Source organism: Erythrolamprus reginae, chromosome 10, assembly GCF_031021105.1.
Source record: "Erythrolamprus reginae isolate rEryReg1 chromosome 10, rEryReg1.hap1, whole genome shotgun sequence".
NCBI classification, from domain to species: Eukaryota; Metazoa; Chordata; class Lepidosauria; order Squamata; family Dipsadidae; genus Erythrolamprus; species Erythrolamprus reginae.
In genome coordinates, this window is record NC_091959.1 from 34,896,367 (window position 1) to 34,908,866 (window position 12,500).

Below are 12,500 nucleotides of genomic sequence, written 5' to 3' on the forward strand. Positions count from 1 at the left end.
CAGCAGTTTGCCTTTCATGTTTCAGCTGCAGAAACAGGACATTTATAAAGGGGTAGAAACAGGATTTTCAATCCCTTGTTTTATCACCATACCAAGCATTCCATGCACCAAAGCTACATTTGTTGAGGAAAGAAATGGGAATCACCATTTATAATCCCATTATATCTCTTTACAGAGCTCTCAAGATTATATACTGCTCAAAAAAAATAAAGAGAACACTCAAAGAACACATCCTAGATCTGAATGAATGAAATATTATCATTGAATACTTTGTTCTGTACAAAGTTGAATATGCACAACAGCCTGTGAAATTGATTGTCAATCAGTGTTGCTTCTTAAGTAGACAGTTTGATTTCACAGAAGTTTGGTTTACTTGGAGTTATCAGAAGAGCCCTTCCCTCCTCCACTTTGAAATAGAATACCCTACGAGACTAGACTTTCAATCCTGGGCCTAGAAAGCTTATAACTAAGACACCTTAAACAAGATCTAAGTATTGCCCACAAGATCATATGCTGCAACATCCTGCCTGTCGGCGACCAGCTTCAACCACAACAACACAAGAGCACACAACAGATTTAAACTTAATATTAACTGCTCCAAACTTGACTGTAAAAAATATGACTTCAGTAACCGAGTTGTCGAAGCGTGGAACTCATTACCAGACTCCACAGTGCCATCCCCAAACCCCCAACACTTTATCCTTAGATTATCTACGGTTGACCTATCCAGTTTCCTAAGAGGTCAGTAAGGGGCGAGTACAAGTGCACTAGAGTATCTTCCGTCCCCTGTCCTATTGCTCTCCTATATCTCCTATACCTTTCTTCTATTCCTATATCTCTTCTATTCTTTCATTGATATGTTCTATTGTTATATCTTCTTTTCTATTCTTTCTTAGATATATTTTACCATGAGTATCTCCTCTATAACCTTCTTCATGTATTTTACTATGTGTATATAGATATATACCCACTAAAACCCTCATTGTGTATTGGACAAAATAAATAAATAAATAAATAAATAAAATAAACATTGTGTTGTTTAAGTGTTCCCTTTATTTTTTGGGAGCAGTGTAGTTGAGCCAAACAGTTAATATGATTAGCTGTTCTCCACAAATTGTCTGGGTGCTTCATCAACTATCCAAATTGACCTACTAAACCAAGAGGCACACAGGATGTCTAACCGAGGTTTGGATCACATTCTTCTACAGCCATTTTCCCTTAACAGGAACACCGACATCCCTGCCAACCACTCGGAGAGAGAAGCTGGCACCATGGAGATATGATCCTTACCTCTTAACTACCTTGTTTTTCTACACGGACAAGCTGCTGCTGGCCCAATATGTAAAACTTAGGTATTATTATCTCAGCTCTGGGTTTATATTATTTTAAGTTCCCATTTCCTTTTAAGCCAGGTTATTTAATTAAGGGGCAGGAAGTGCAGAATTAACTGGAGAGTCTGTATGTTGCTGCCAAGTGGCGTTCTCACATCCAGTGTCATGTCCATTTCAAAGAAAGCAGCTGGCTTCCTCAGAAAGTTAGAATGTGAGTGCCTACTTTTTAAAAGTGTACCAACACAGAAAATGATACGCAAATGATAGGAAGTATCCTAGAGAGCGTCACTTGGCAGAGGGCAAAGAGACTGGGAGACCAATTTTTATTATAAATTAATTTTGTTGTACTTTTGATTCCTTCCCACTATTTTGAGCTTAAATTCTTAGCACTACTATGCATGTAGGCCAGGATTCTATTAATCAATACAGATATAGGATTTAAAAAGAAAAAAGAAACCAATTTTAGTTTTGCTATTCTGACCCATGTGGTTAGGCAGTAACCAAGTTACTGGAAAGCTTTTTGACTTGAAATTCTGCAAAACAAAACCAGCAACAGCTGTTCAGGGCCATCTGGGGAATCCATTGCTCAGTCTGAGCTCAGGGAAGGATAGGCTGCTCCGGACATGCCTGGGACCAGTCAGCAGTGATTAGTCTGAAGTCAGCTTTTCATTGTGTGTTAATTATTTAAAGGCAATTGGGTCAAGACAGGAGGGCCCTTAGGAAAGTTATTTAAAATGGACACTGATGGCCAATTGGTTCCAGTTAAGTAGAATCTATTCTGTCTAAGGGCAAAGGGGCTCCTTCTGGCAATTTCCTGGAAACTAATAATATCATGCTTTCTCTCCCTCCTTTTTTGCTCTTTTAAATTCAAAGCTGCACTCCCTCCCTCTTAACAAGGAACATTTCAGTCACATCAAGTTAACAGCTTGGCCCATGTATCAAGATTGAAGTGATGTATATTAAGACATGGTCTTAATCACAATTCACTCATGATATCACACCAAATCAAGAGTTTATAAACCGTAATGGCTGAGTTCAAACAGAAAGAAAACTAAATTGCATTATGGTTTAGTGTAATACATGAAAGGACCTGAAGTTCTTCCACCAAAAACTAAACTAAGATTTTTTTATTTCAGTCATGCCAATTTTAAATCCAGATTCACACTTTAAATCCTAGACTGTCAAACTTGGTTTCCACAGCATGCTATCACAAATCCACTCCTTCTAAGATTTGCAACTAAGAAAATGTTTCATTTAAAGTGCATTGTAACTTTGTAGAAACATACTTTTGATACCTTGCAGGATTAATTGAGGCTGGTGGCGTCAACCTTCTCCTGGCTTAGCAACTGCAATCTGATGCTTAAATCTTAAGTGAAATGGTTGCTAAGTGAAGATGGGAGATTACTGGTTGCAGTCTCATTCGGATAAAGTTCTCCCTTACAGTGTCCTATGCGGGGGTGGGGGTTCTGGATAATAGCATTAAATTCAGCCCTTGTGAGGAAAAATATGTGCCTGTAAGTACAATGTCTCATAGCAGTTTCCTTCTATCAGACAAGGTTCCATTTCATGTCCCTCCTCCACCTATAGAGAAGGGGAATCCAATGTCTGATGTGCAGATAAAAACCATGCTGCACACTCAGTGCAAAGGTAAAATCTCTCTGCGTGAGAGAGACCCTGGAAACGTCCTGTGAATTTTACCCAGTGGGATCTACAATGAAGGACGGAAGACGTATTTGGGTAGAGTCTCAGCCAGGAAGGACCTCCAGGAGGGCTTTTCATTCCATTCCTCCTGCCCACCTTCTCTTTTGCTTCCCAATTATTAACCCGTGCTTTGAGTACTAAGCAGGCCAAGGTCTCAACAAGCCAATGTTAGGTTAACTCTACCTAATTAGGTTTTCTCTTGAAAACCTCAGCAGTCTTGTTTCTAGGAGGCCCGATTGTGGTTATAATTATATAACCAAAACCAATTACACAACCAATACATTTGGTTATATCTGTTAGTCAGATACTAATATTCCGTGGAGTCGCTTCCTCCCATAGCCTTTCAAGAGAACGCCACTGTGTTTACAAGGATTGGTGGAATTCCAACCACTGAGAACAGAAGTGAGGTTTAGTAAAACTCTTCTGCAGAACCTCAATGTGTGTGGATAGAAAAATCAGAGCAAAAGATGTTATTGAAATAGCTTAACAATTCATGTTTTTTAAAATAGGATTTACAGTGTTTATGCCCTTGTAGGATATCTGTGGAACCATCACCAAAATGAGGAGGCCACGAAAGGAAGTGAATTGCCCCAATATCCCGAGAGGGCATGCCACTGATCCACACAAAAAAACCCCACCGTATGTTCCCTACTGCAACTGATGCTGTTTTAGTACTCACTGAGGCCAAGCCTGGAACGCTCTTGTCCAAGTTGAAGAACTCATTGAAATCAAACTCTCCAGGGGCTGACTCTGGCAGGACCACTTCCCTGGGCACCTCCTGGTCAGCTGCCGTCTCCTGGCCACGAGCCGTACGCAGTTCTTCCTCCTCAGTTACTCCACCGTTGCATTCTATTACTTGGAGAAGTAAACCCCAAATCAGCCTGGGCACAAAGATTTTCAGGATCATCTCAAATCAAATATTTACTACTAAACGACTTAGCCGTTGCCTTTGGCAGCTACAGTTAAGTTCATTAAAAGCTTCTCTCAATTGTGTCAATATGAGAGCCCTTCTGCTGAACATTCAGGAGAGAAACCAGCTAAAGGCCCTGTTCTGATTCTGGCGGTTTTTGACGCCATATTTCAAAAACTTTTCTGCAGGACATCCTGAGACCTCTTGAGGTTCAGCACATTCAGCCGTTGGTTCATGAGCACAGAATTTCTGGAAAGAACCAACTACGGAGAATGTAGCTCAACAGGTAAAAAGTAAGCAAAGACCTTGTTTAGGAAAATTCACACATATAGCCGTTTCCCCTCCAGGATCAAATTAAGATATTTTTCTTTCACTCATTCCTGTCTGATGAAGATTAAAATAGTCACTATTATGAATTTATCTGTATGTGTTACTATTTGGTTTACTATCGTGCTACCATACTGGTGATCTAAAGCAGTGTTTCCCAACCTTTTTTGAGCCGCGGCACATTATTCATATTTTCAAAATCCTGGGGAACACTGAATGGGGCGGGGGGGGGGGCGGGCTAAAGAAAAGTTTTGACAAAAAAAAAATCTTCCTCCATTTCGCTCTATTTCTCCCTCACTCTTTCTCTCTCTTCCTTCCTTCCCTTCTTTCTCTCTCTCCATCCCTCTTTCTTTCTTCCTCTCTTTTTTGCTCTCTTTCTCTCTCCCTCCTTTCCTCCCTATATGTCTTTCTCTCTCCCTTGCTCTCTCTGCCTCTCTTGCTATCTCTCTTTCATTCTCTCTCTTTCTTTCTTTCTCTCTCTTTCTCTCTCTCTTGCTATCTCTTTCTCTCTCTCTCTGTCTCTCTTTCTCTCTCTCTTGCTAGCTCTCTTTCTTTCTTTCTCTCTCTTTCTCTGTCTCTCTCTCTCTGCCTCTCTTGCTATGTCTCTCTTGCTCTCTCTCTCTTTCTCTCTCTCTCTTTCTCTTCCTTTCTTCTCTGCGGAGGCCGGCGAAGGTTTTTCTTATTTTAAATGTTCCGGGTGGCAGGGGGATGCCGAGCCCGCACGCACACACACCCGACATTCCAAATCCTGCCTCAGCTGTGAGAAGAACGCCTGCCCTGCCTGTCCTGTAGCCCTTTCGCTGACAGCCTGGGACAAAAGCGCTCGGTGAAGGGACTGCAAGAGGGGCCGGGCGGGCATTAGCAGCCGGATGAGAAGCCGCTGCAGCCACCCCCAATCCCCCCTCTTCCCTGGGTGCCTTCCAAAGGCCCCTGGAAAAAGGCAGGAGGTAGCAACGAGGCGCGAGGACCAGCAGGCAGATTGGCAGAGGGGAAGCGCTGAGGGGCTCTCCTCCTTCCCCACCCCCGCGCTTCTCTCCCGCCCTGGCTTTTGCTTCGCCCGCAGATTTCCCCGCAGTTCAAAAGGAGGCAAGAGGTGGCCTGGATGAAATTGCGGGGAAATCATGGGGCGAAGCGAAAGCCAAGGCGGACTCGCAAAGGCGGGCTCAGGCTGCATGAGGAGAAAGAGGCGGAGGGAAAGAAGGCGACGGCAGCGGGACCTGCAGCTCGGTGGGCGTCTCCTTGTGGGATAGAATCCTCTCTTTTTCATGCTGCTTCCACCATGGCTGCGCGCGGTCCCGGTGCCCCTGGCTGAAGGTCGTCCTGTGGCTGGTCTTGGGCTTTATGGTTGCTTCCTGGTTCCCTCTCCTCCCTCCGCCTGTGTCTACCGCCAGCACCTCATTCCTCGGAGCTGCCGCTTCCTTCCAGGCAGCCCAGCCACGCTGCCATAGAAAGTGCAGAGGTTATTGCCGCCGCCTCTGCCTCCACTCAGGGAGCCATCGTGGTTGAGCTGAGCGAGAGGAAAAGGCGCGGTGACCACGGTGGCTCCCTGAGTGGAGGCAGAAGCGGTGGCAATAACCTCTGTGCTTTCTACGGCAGCGTGGCTGAGCTGGACGGAGGGAAGCGGCAGCTCCCACTCGAGGAACCCACGGCAACGGGCGACGGCTTGGTGGGAGGCGACGGCGGGAGACACAGGCGGTAGGAGGAGAGGGAACCAGGAAGCGACTGTGAAGCCCAAGACCATCCACAGGACGACACTCAGGCAGGGGCGCCGGCAGCGCTCCGCCCAGCTGGAGCTTCTCGCGGCACACCTGGCCATGTCTCGCGGCACACTAGTGTGCCGCGGCACACCGGTTGGGAAACGCTGATCTAAAGTACCCAAACTTGCTCATTAGTCTGCCCTTCACATTAAATCTTATTCTGGTGTGCAAGAAAAGTACACATGATAAGTAAAAGCAGAAAGTTGACTTTACAACAAGCATTTCAGTCTAATTTTACTGAATAAGAGTAAAATAACATCTAGGGGAAAAAATTTCAGAAGGGGAACAAACACAAATGACAGCTTGGATTAGCTTTCTGCCTGTGGTCCCTCAAGTACCTTCTTTTAAAGAGGCCGTGCGGCGCCTGGTTCGTTTCCGCCCTTTGTGTTCCTCCTCCAGGATTTTGTCATCAAACCCAATGAGCTCAATGGTTTCTGACTGACTCGTGGGGCCAGCCGAGAACCATTCGGGCTCTTCCTCGGTGTAGGAGTCATTCCTTCGACGTTCCCCAAAGAGACGCTTGCTGTCCCCGTATTCCCTCTGAGGACACAGAAGTCATAAGAGACATCACCATTACTACATTCTTATGCAGTCTTTGGCTCTGAACTAAGCAGGAAAGAAATTAACAGGAAAATTTGAGGGGTGAGAATGAGGCCAAGACTTAAAGAGGACAAGACTACAACTAATTTTCCTTTTTCATATTTTGAATATGTTTCCTTTTAATAACCAACAGACTTAATCCGACAACCGAACAGAGAAAGGGGGACTCTCTGACTGCTGGGTTGAATGGTACATATCTCCATCCTGGTCTCAGGCCATCAAAGATCCTGTGATGTTCACAAGGATAGAAAAGTGCAATTTTCATCCCCCTCAGAGCTTTTTAAGAAAAAAGCAACGTATTCCTATGCTAAAAGGCAAGTTCACTAACTCTTAACCCCATTTGGAGCACTATTGTCTGTTTCCAACCAGAAAACAGGAATTGTAGTATTCAACAATTGGATGCATCCCAAAAACATTGGCAATGTCTTAGCAAAAATTCAGGCTGGAAGTATTTCCAGCATTTGAAGATACACAAGGAATCTTCAATCCTTGCATTAAAAAAAGCCTAACCTAGAAATTAAATGCCAAATCCAAGCCGCATTCTACTTCCTCCACTTTTGTACTAACCCTGAAACGCTTGTCTTTGTATTCCCTGTCACGGTCTCTCTCTCTCACATCTCTCGAGTCCTTTTCACTGCTTCGGTGGTCTTTGTCAAAGTTTCGTGCAGAAATTATTCTTCCACTCCCAATTCTGCGCCCACCAATGACACGGGCACAGTCGTTCTCTTTCTCCAGAGGACTCCCGGATTGACGTGAACCAGCTGCTGTGGTAACGTGACAACCTCCTCCAAAACTTCGCCTCTGAGGACTCAGCACTATATCCAATTCATCTTCTTTTACCCGTTCTCTGGGATCTGCAGGTTTGAAAGAGATTTTAGCCACAGACCGAGGCAGACATAATAAGTACAAGAAAAAAGAAGAATCGTCCCTAGTTGTTAAGCGATTCATTTGCATGCAAGTAATGACTTCTGTTATTTGTAAAACATTAAAACTATCCAAAATGAGCACCACCCACTATCAATAAAAACAAGACCTGCTCTGGTTTAGTGCTAATCCATTCTATCAAGTGAGGACAGAGTCCAAAATTAGCACTTCTTGGCCTATAAATCAAATAAATAAAATAAATAAAATAAACTCACCTGCTATTCTCCGTATCAGGGCAGGCCGATCTGAGTCTAATTCCTTTTTTAGACTTTCCACCGGTGAGGTCCTTCCAGAATTTGGGTACAATGATGCATGCCATTTTTCAGGGTCCCATACCCCATCACTGCAATGTTGCAAAAGCAGAATCACATTATATTTCACCTGCCATTTGGTAATCAGCAACAGACAGAGGTTAAGCCAAGACGTCAAAGAATCTACTCTTTCCAACCCAAAACCAAAGAGAGGTAGGCAAATGTGATGGGCAATATATAAATTAAATAAATAAAACCCAGTGATAAAAATCTGTCCAAATCTGCTCAATGACTGCCTGCAGCACATAGGTATCAAACACATAGGTAATTTTAAAACAGAACATTCAAAATGGACTCAAAAAGAACCGCTTTCCTTTGAAACAGGAAGACTTAATTGATGACAAGGGAGAAGAAGCAAGTCCATTGAGAGAAATGCTGGAACTGTGCAGCAATGTATGAACAGGTACATTGAATTTTTTAAAAAGTAAATTTTATATCAATAATAACTGAGATTCAATAGCAGGAAAACTTAATTAGAAAATAAAATGGATTCAAAAAAGAGGTACTGAAATCATGTCAAAACCCCCACAAATGGACAGAGATACAATAAGTAGAAAGAGGAAATAAGTCATGAAGGATAAGTCAAGAAGACTAGTGAAAAATGCTGAGAATGTTTGAGATGAAATAATAACAACAGTATACCAGTTCTCAACTAAAATAGCAAAATACAGTGATCCCTCGAGTTTCGCGATCTCGATCTTCGCGAAACGCTATATCGCGATTTTTCAACCCGGAAGTAAACAACACCATCTGCGCATGTGCGCCATTTTTTTTTTCCTATGGCCACGCATGCGTAGATGGTGGAGTTTGCTTCCCCCTGGCCAGATCAGCTGCTGGGCGGCTTCCCTGGGTCTTCCCCCTCTTGCCGGGGTTTCCCCTTTGCGTGGGCGGCGGGGAAACCCCAGCGTTGCTTCCCAGCTGAGTGGCGCGAGCAACGGCGTGGGCGGGCGAAAGGCGGGCGCGCGGACATTGGGCACACGAGCGGCGTGGCGGCCGGACAAACGGCGGCCGCTCCTGGCGGCAGCACGAGCAACACGAACAGCATGGCGGCCGGACACTTGGGAAGACCCCCGCCCAGCAGCTGAGGACCCGCCTGCCCGCCGCTTGTCCGGCCGCCGCGCCGCTCGTGCCGCCGCTGCTGGCGCGAGCAACGCCGCTTCCCAGCTGAGTGGCGCGAGCAACGGCGTGGGTGGGCGAAGGGCGGGCGCACGGACAAGGGGCGCACGAGCGGCGTGGCGGCCGAACAAACGGCGGCCGCACGAGCAACGCAAGCGGCGTGGCGGCCGGACAAATGGCGGTCGTGCCTGGCGGCAGCACGAGCAGCACAAACGGCATGGCGGCCGAACAAACGGCGGCCGCACGAGCAACGCAAGCGGCGTGGCGGCCGGACAAATGGCGGCCGCGCCTGGCGGCAGCACGAGCAACACAAACAGCGTGGCGGCCGAACAAACGGCGGCCGCACGAGCAACGCAAGCGGCGTGGCGGCCGGACAAATGGCGGCCGCGCCTGGCGGCAGCACGAGCAACACAAACAGCGTGGCGGCCGAACAAACGGCGGCCGCACGAGCAACGCAAGCGGCGTGGCGGCCGGACAAATGGCGGCCGCGCCTGGCGGCAGCACGAGCAACACAAACGGCGTGGCGGCCGAACAAACGGCAGCCGCACGAGCAACGCAAGCGGCGTGGCGGCCGGACAAACGGATTCTCCTCCGACCTGCCCTCACCTTAGCTTCCAGCTGATGCTTCGATCCTTGGAAGAGGCCAGAGCGCCTTTCTGCACCACACTCTGCGCTCGGGTTCCTTTCCGGAAGATGGAAGTTTCTCTCTTTCCATCCTTTCTAGCAATACAATACTCGATGGTTAAAATGGTTTTAACCATCGAGTATTGTATTGCTAGAAAGGATGGAAGGAGAGAAACTTCCATCTTCCGGAAAGGAACCCGAGCGCAGAGTGTGGTGCAGAAAGGCGCTCTGGCCTCTTCCAAGGATCGAAGCATCAGCTGGAAGCTAAGGTGAGGGCAGGTCGGAGGAGAATCCGTTTGTCCGGCCGCCACGCTGCTTGCGTTGCTCGTGCGGCCGCCGTTTGTTTGGCCGCCACGCCGTTCGTGTTGCTCGTGCTGCCGCCAGGCGCGGCCACCATTTGTCCGGCCGCCACGCCGCTTGCGTTGCTCGTGCGGCCGCCGTTTGTTCGGCCGCCACGCTGTTTGTGTGTCGTGCTGCCGCCAGGCGCGGCCGCCATTAGTCCGGCCGCCACGCCGCTTGCGTTGCTCGTGCGGCCGCCGTTTGTTCGGCCGCCACGCCGTTCGTGTTGCTCGTGCTGCCGCCAGGCGCGGCCGCCATTTGTCCGGCCGCCACGCCGCTTGCGTTGCTCGTGCGGCCGCCGTTTGTTCGGCCGCCACGCTGTTTGTGTGTCGTGCTGCCGCCAGGCGCGGCCGCCATTAGTCCGGCCGCCACGCCGCTTGCGTTGCTCGTGCGGCCGCCGTTTGTTCGGCCGCCACGCCGCTCGTGCGCCCCTTGTCCGCGCGCCCGCCCTTCGCCCACCCACGCCGTTGCTCGCGCCACTCAGCTGGGAAGCGGCGTTGCTCGCGCCAGCAGCGGCGGCACGAGCGGTGCGGCGGCGGGCAGGCGGGTCCTCAGCTGTTGGGCGGGGGTCTTCCCAAGTGCGGAAGTAAAAAACACCATCTGCACATGCGCGAGGGCGCGCATGCGCAGATGGTGTTTTTACTTCCGCACCACTATATCGCGAAAAATCGAGTATCGCGAGGGGTCTTGGAACGTAACCCTCGCGATACTCGAGGGATCACTGTAGTAACAAAAGTAACAAAAAAGATTTAGAACTATTGAACCTTTATTACACCTTCTCCAATAATATTTATTCATTCAAATTTACTCAGCCACCCATTTCCCACTACCAAGCAGGGTTCTCCAAACTTAACAACTTTAAGACCTAGGGACTTTGACTCCCAGAATTCCTCAGCCAGCCATGCTGAATTCTGGGAGTTGAAGTCCACAAGTGTTAAAGTTGCCAAGTTTAGAGATCCCTGCTCATGACTCTGGATGAGTAGGGATCTCCTGTGAGCCGCCCCAAGTTTTCGGAGAAGGGAGGCATACAAATCTAATGATTGATGATAGATAGATCGATAGATCGATAGATCGATAGATCGATAGATAGATCGATAGATAGATCGATAGATAGATAGATAGATAGATAGATAAAAATATCAGCAATATCACAATGAAAACAAATTGGAAGCTAAGGTAAAACCATAGCAGCCATTCATATAATCATTCCACAGGCTCTGTCTCATATTCTAACCATCCCTCTGGCTTAATTTTTAATCAATTGGGGATTTTAGATAGCCATATTAGCTATTTTTATATGTTGTAAGCCACCCCGAGTCTTCGAAGAGGGGCGTTATAGAAAACAAACAAACAAACAAACAATGACCAGGTCTTCAAAGGCATGCAAAAGGCCAAGGACCATCTCATCTCTGAAGGGGATTATATTCCCAAGAATGGCTGCCACAACAGAAACAGCTCTCCTCCTGGGTTGCATCAGATGGCACTTTTTAATAGATGGGACACATAACATGTCTCTTCTGTTGGATCTGATGGGATGGACAGACACAATCAGGGAGAAGCAGGTCCTCAAATAATCTGAATAATAGGAATGTCATTAAATAATGCAAAGAACTGAAGAGGCAGCACTAAGAATAGAAATAGGAAATGTCTAATTACTCTGAAGGAGATTAAATTTCCTGGGACAGGTGAATTGTGCCTTCGCTTATGAAAGAACCTGCTAATTGTCTGATCTACATATTTGCATTTCCTCTGAAAAACCTGAAGAACAGGCAAAGGAATTATTGAAACATGGCAAGCAAGAACATGGCAAGCATCTTCCAAAAGAATGGGGAGGGGGAAGAATCCATGAAATTACAGGGAGTCAGACCGGAAAAAGTGGGAAGATTCTAGAGCTGATCATATGTAGCCAATCTGCAAGAAGCTTGAAAATAAAACAATTACCAGTAATCACAATGAATTTGCCAAGAGGTGTCTTGTCAATAACTTACTAATGTTTCAACTGAATAGATACTGGGAGTGCCATATATAGAATCTGTATATAATACCTTAGTAAACCCTTAATGAATCCACTGAATTCTTATTAGAAAGTTATTTAGATGTGAGCTACGGCTTGATAACCCCACTAAGAGAACACTAACTTCATCAAATGAAGTTAGTAAGGCTTCTAGAGTTGTTAACCTGATCTTACATAGTTTCTACTCCGGCAATCTCACACTACTCACCAGAGCCTACAAAACTTTTGCCTGACCTATCCTCAAATACAGCTCATCTGTCTGGAACCCATATCACATCTCAGACATCCACACCCTTGAAAGTGTCCAAAGATACTTCACCAGAAGAGTCCTTCACTCCTCCACTTGAAACAGAATACCGTACGAAACTACAATCCTGAACTACGACGCCTAAAACATGATCTAAGTATTGCCCACAAGATCAAAGGCTGCAATGTCCTGCCTGGCAACGACTACTTCAGCTTCAACCGCAACAACACAAGAGCACGTAACAGATTCAAACTTAATATTAACCGCTCCAAACTTGACTGTAAAAAATATGACTTTAG

General features: G+C 46.7%; 1 protein-coding gene across 7 annotated transcripts in view; it reads right to left on the reverse strand.

The window, feature by feature from the left end:
* The window catches only part of EIF4ENIF1 (eukaryotic translation initiation factor 4E nuclear import factor 1), a 33,924-nt gene that overhangs the window by 14,358 nt on the left and 7,066 nt on the right, over nt 1-12,500 (reverse strand). For 4 of the 7 annotated variants that reach the window (XM_070762410.1, XM_070762411.1, XM_070762414.1 and 1 more), the window contains exons 4-7: nt 7,766-7,893; nt 7,194-7,480; nt 6,365-6,566; nt 3,712-3,881 (exon numbers count right to left, since the gene is read on the reverse strand). In XM_070762410.1, coding sequence (XP_070618511.1) covers nt 3,712-3,881; nt 6,365-6,566; nt 7,194-7,480; nt 7,766-7,893 — 787 coding nt within the window. Of the gene's footprint in view, nt 1-3,711; nt 3,888-6,364; nt 6,567-7,193; nt 7,481-7,765; nt 7,894-12,500 lie in introns of all 7 variants that reach the window. The other 3 variants (XM_070762412.1, XM_070762407.1, XM_070762409.1) reach the window with 1 other exon arrangement.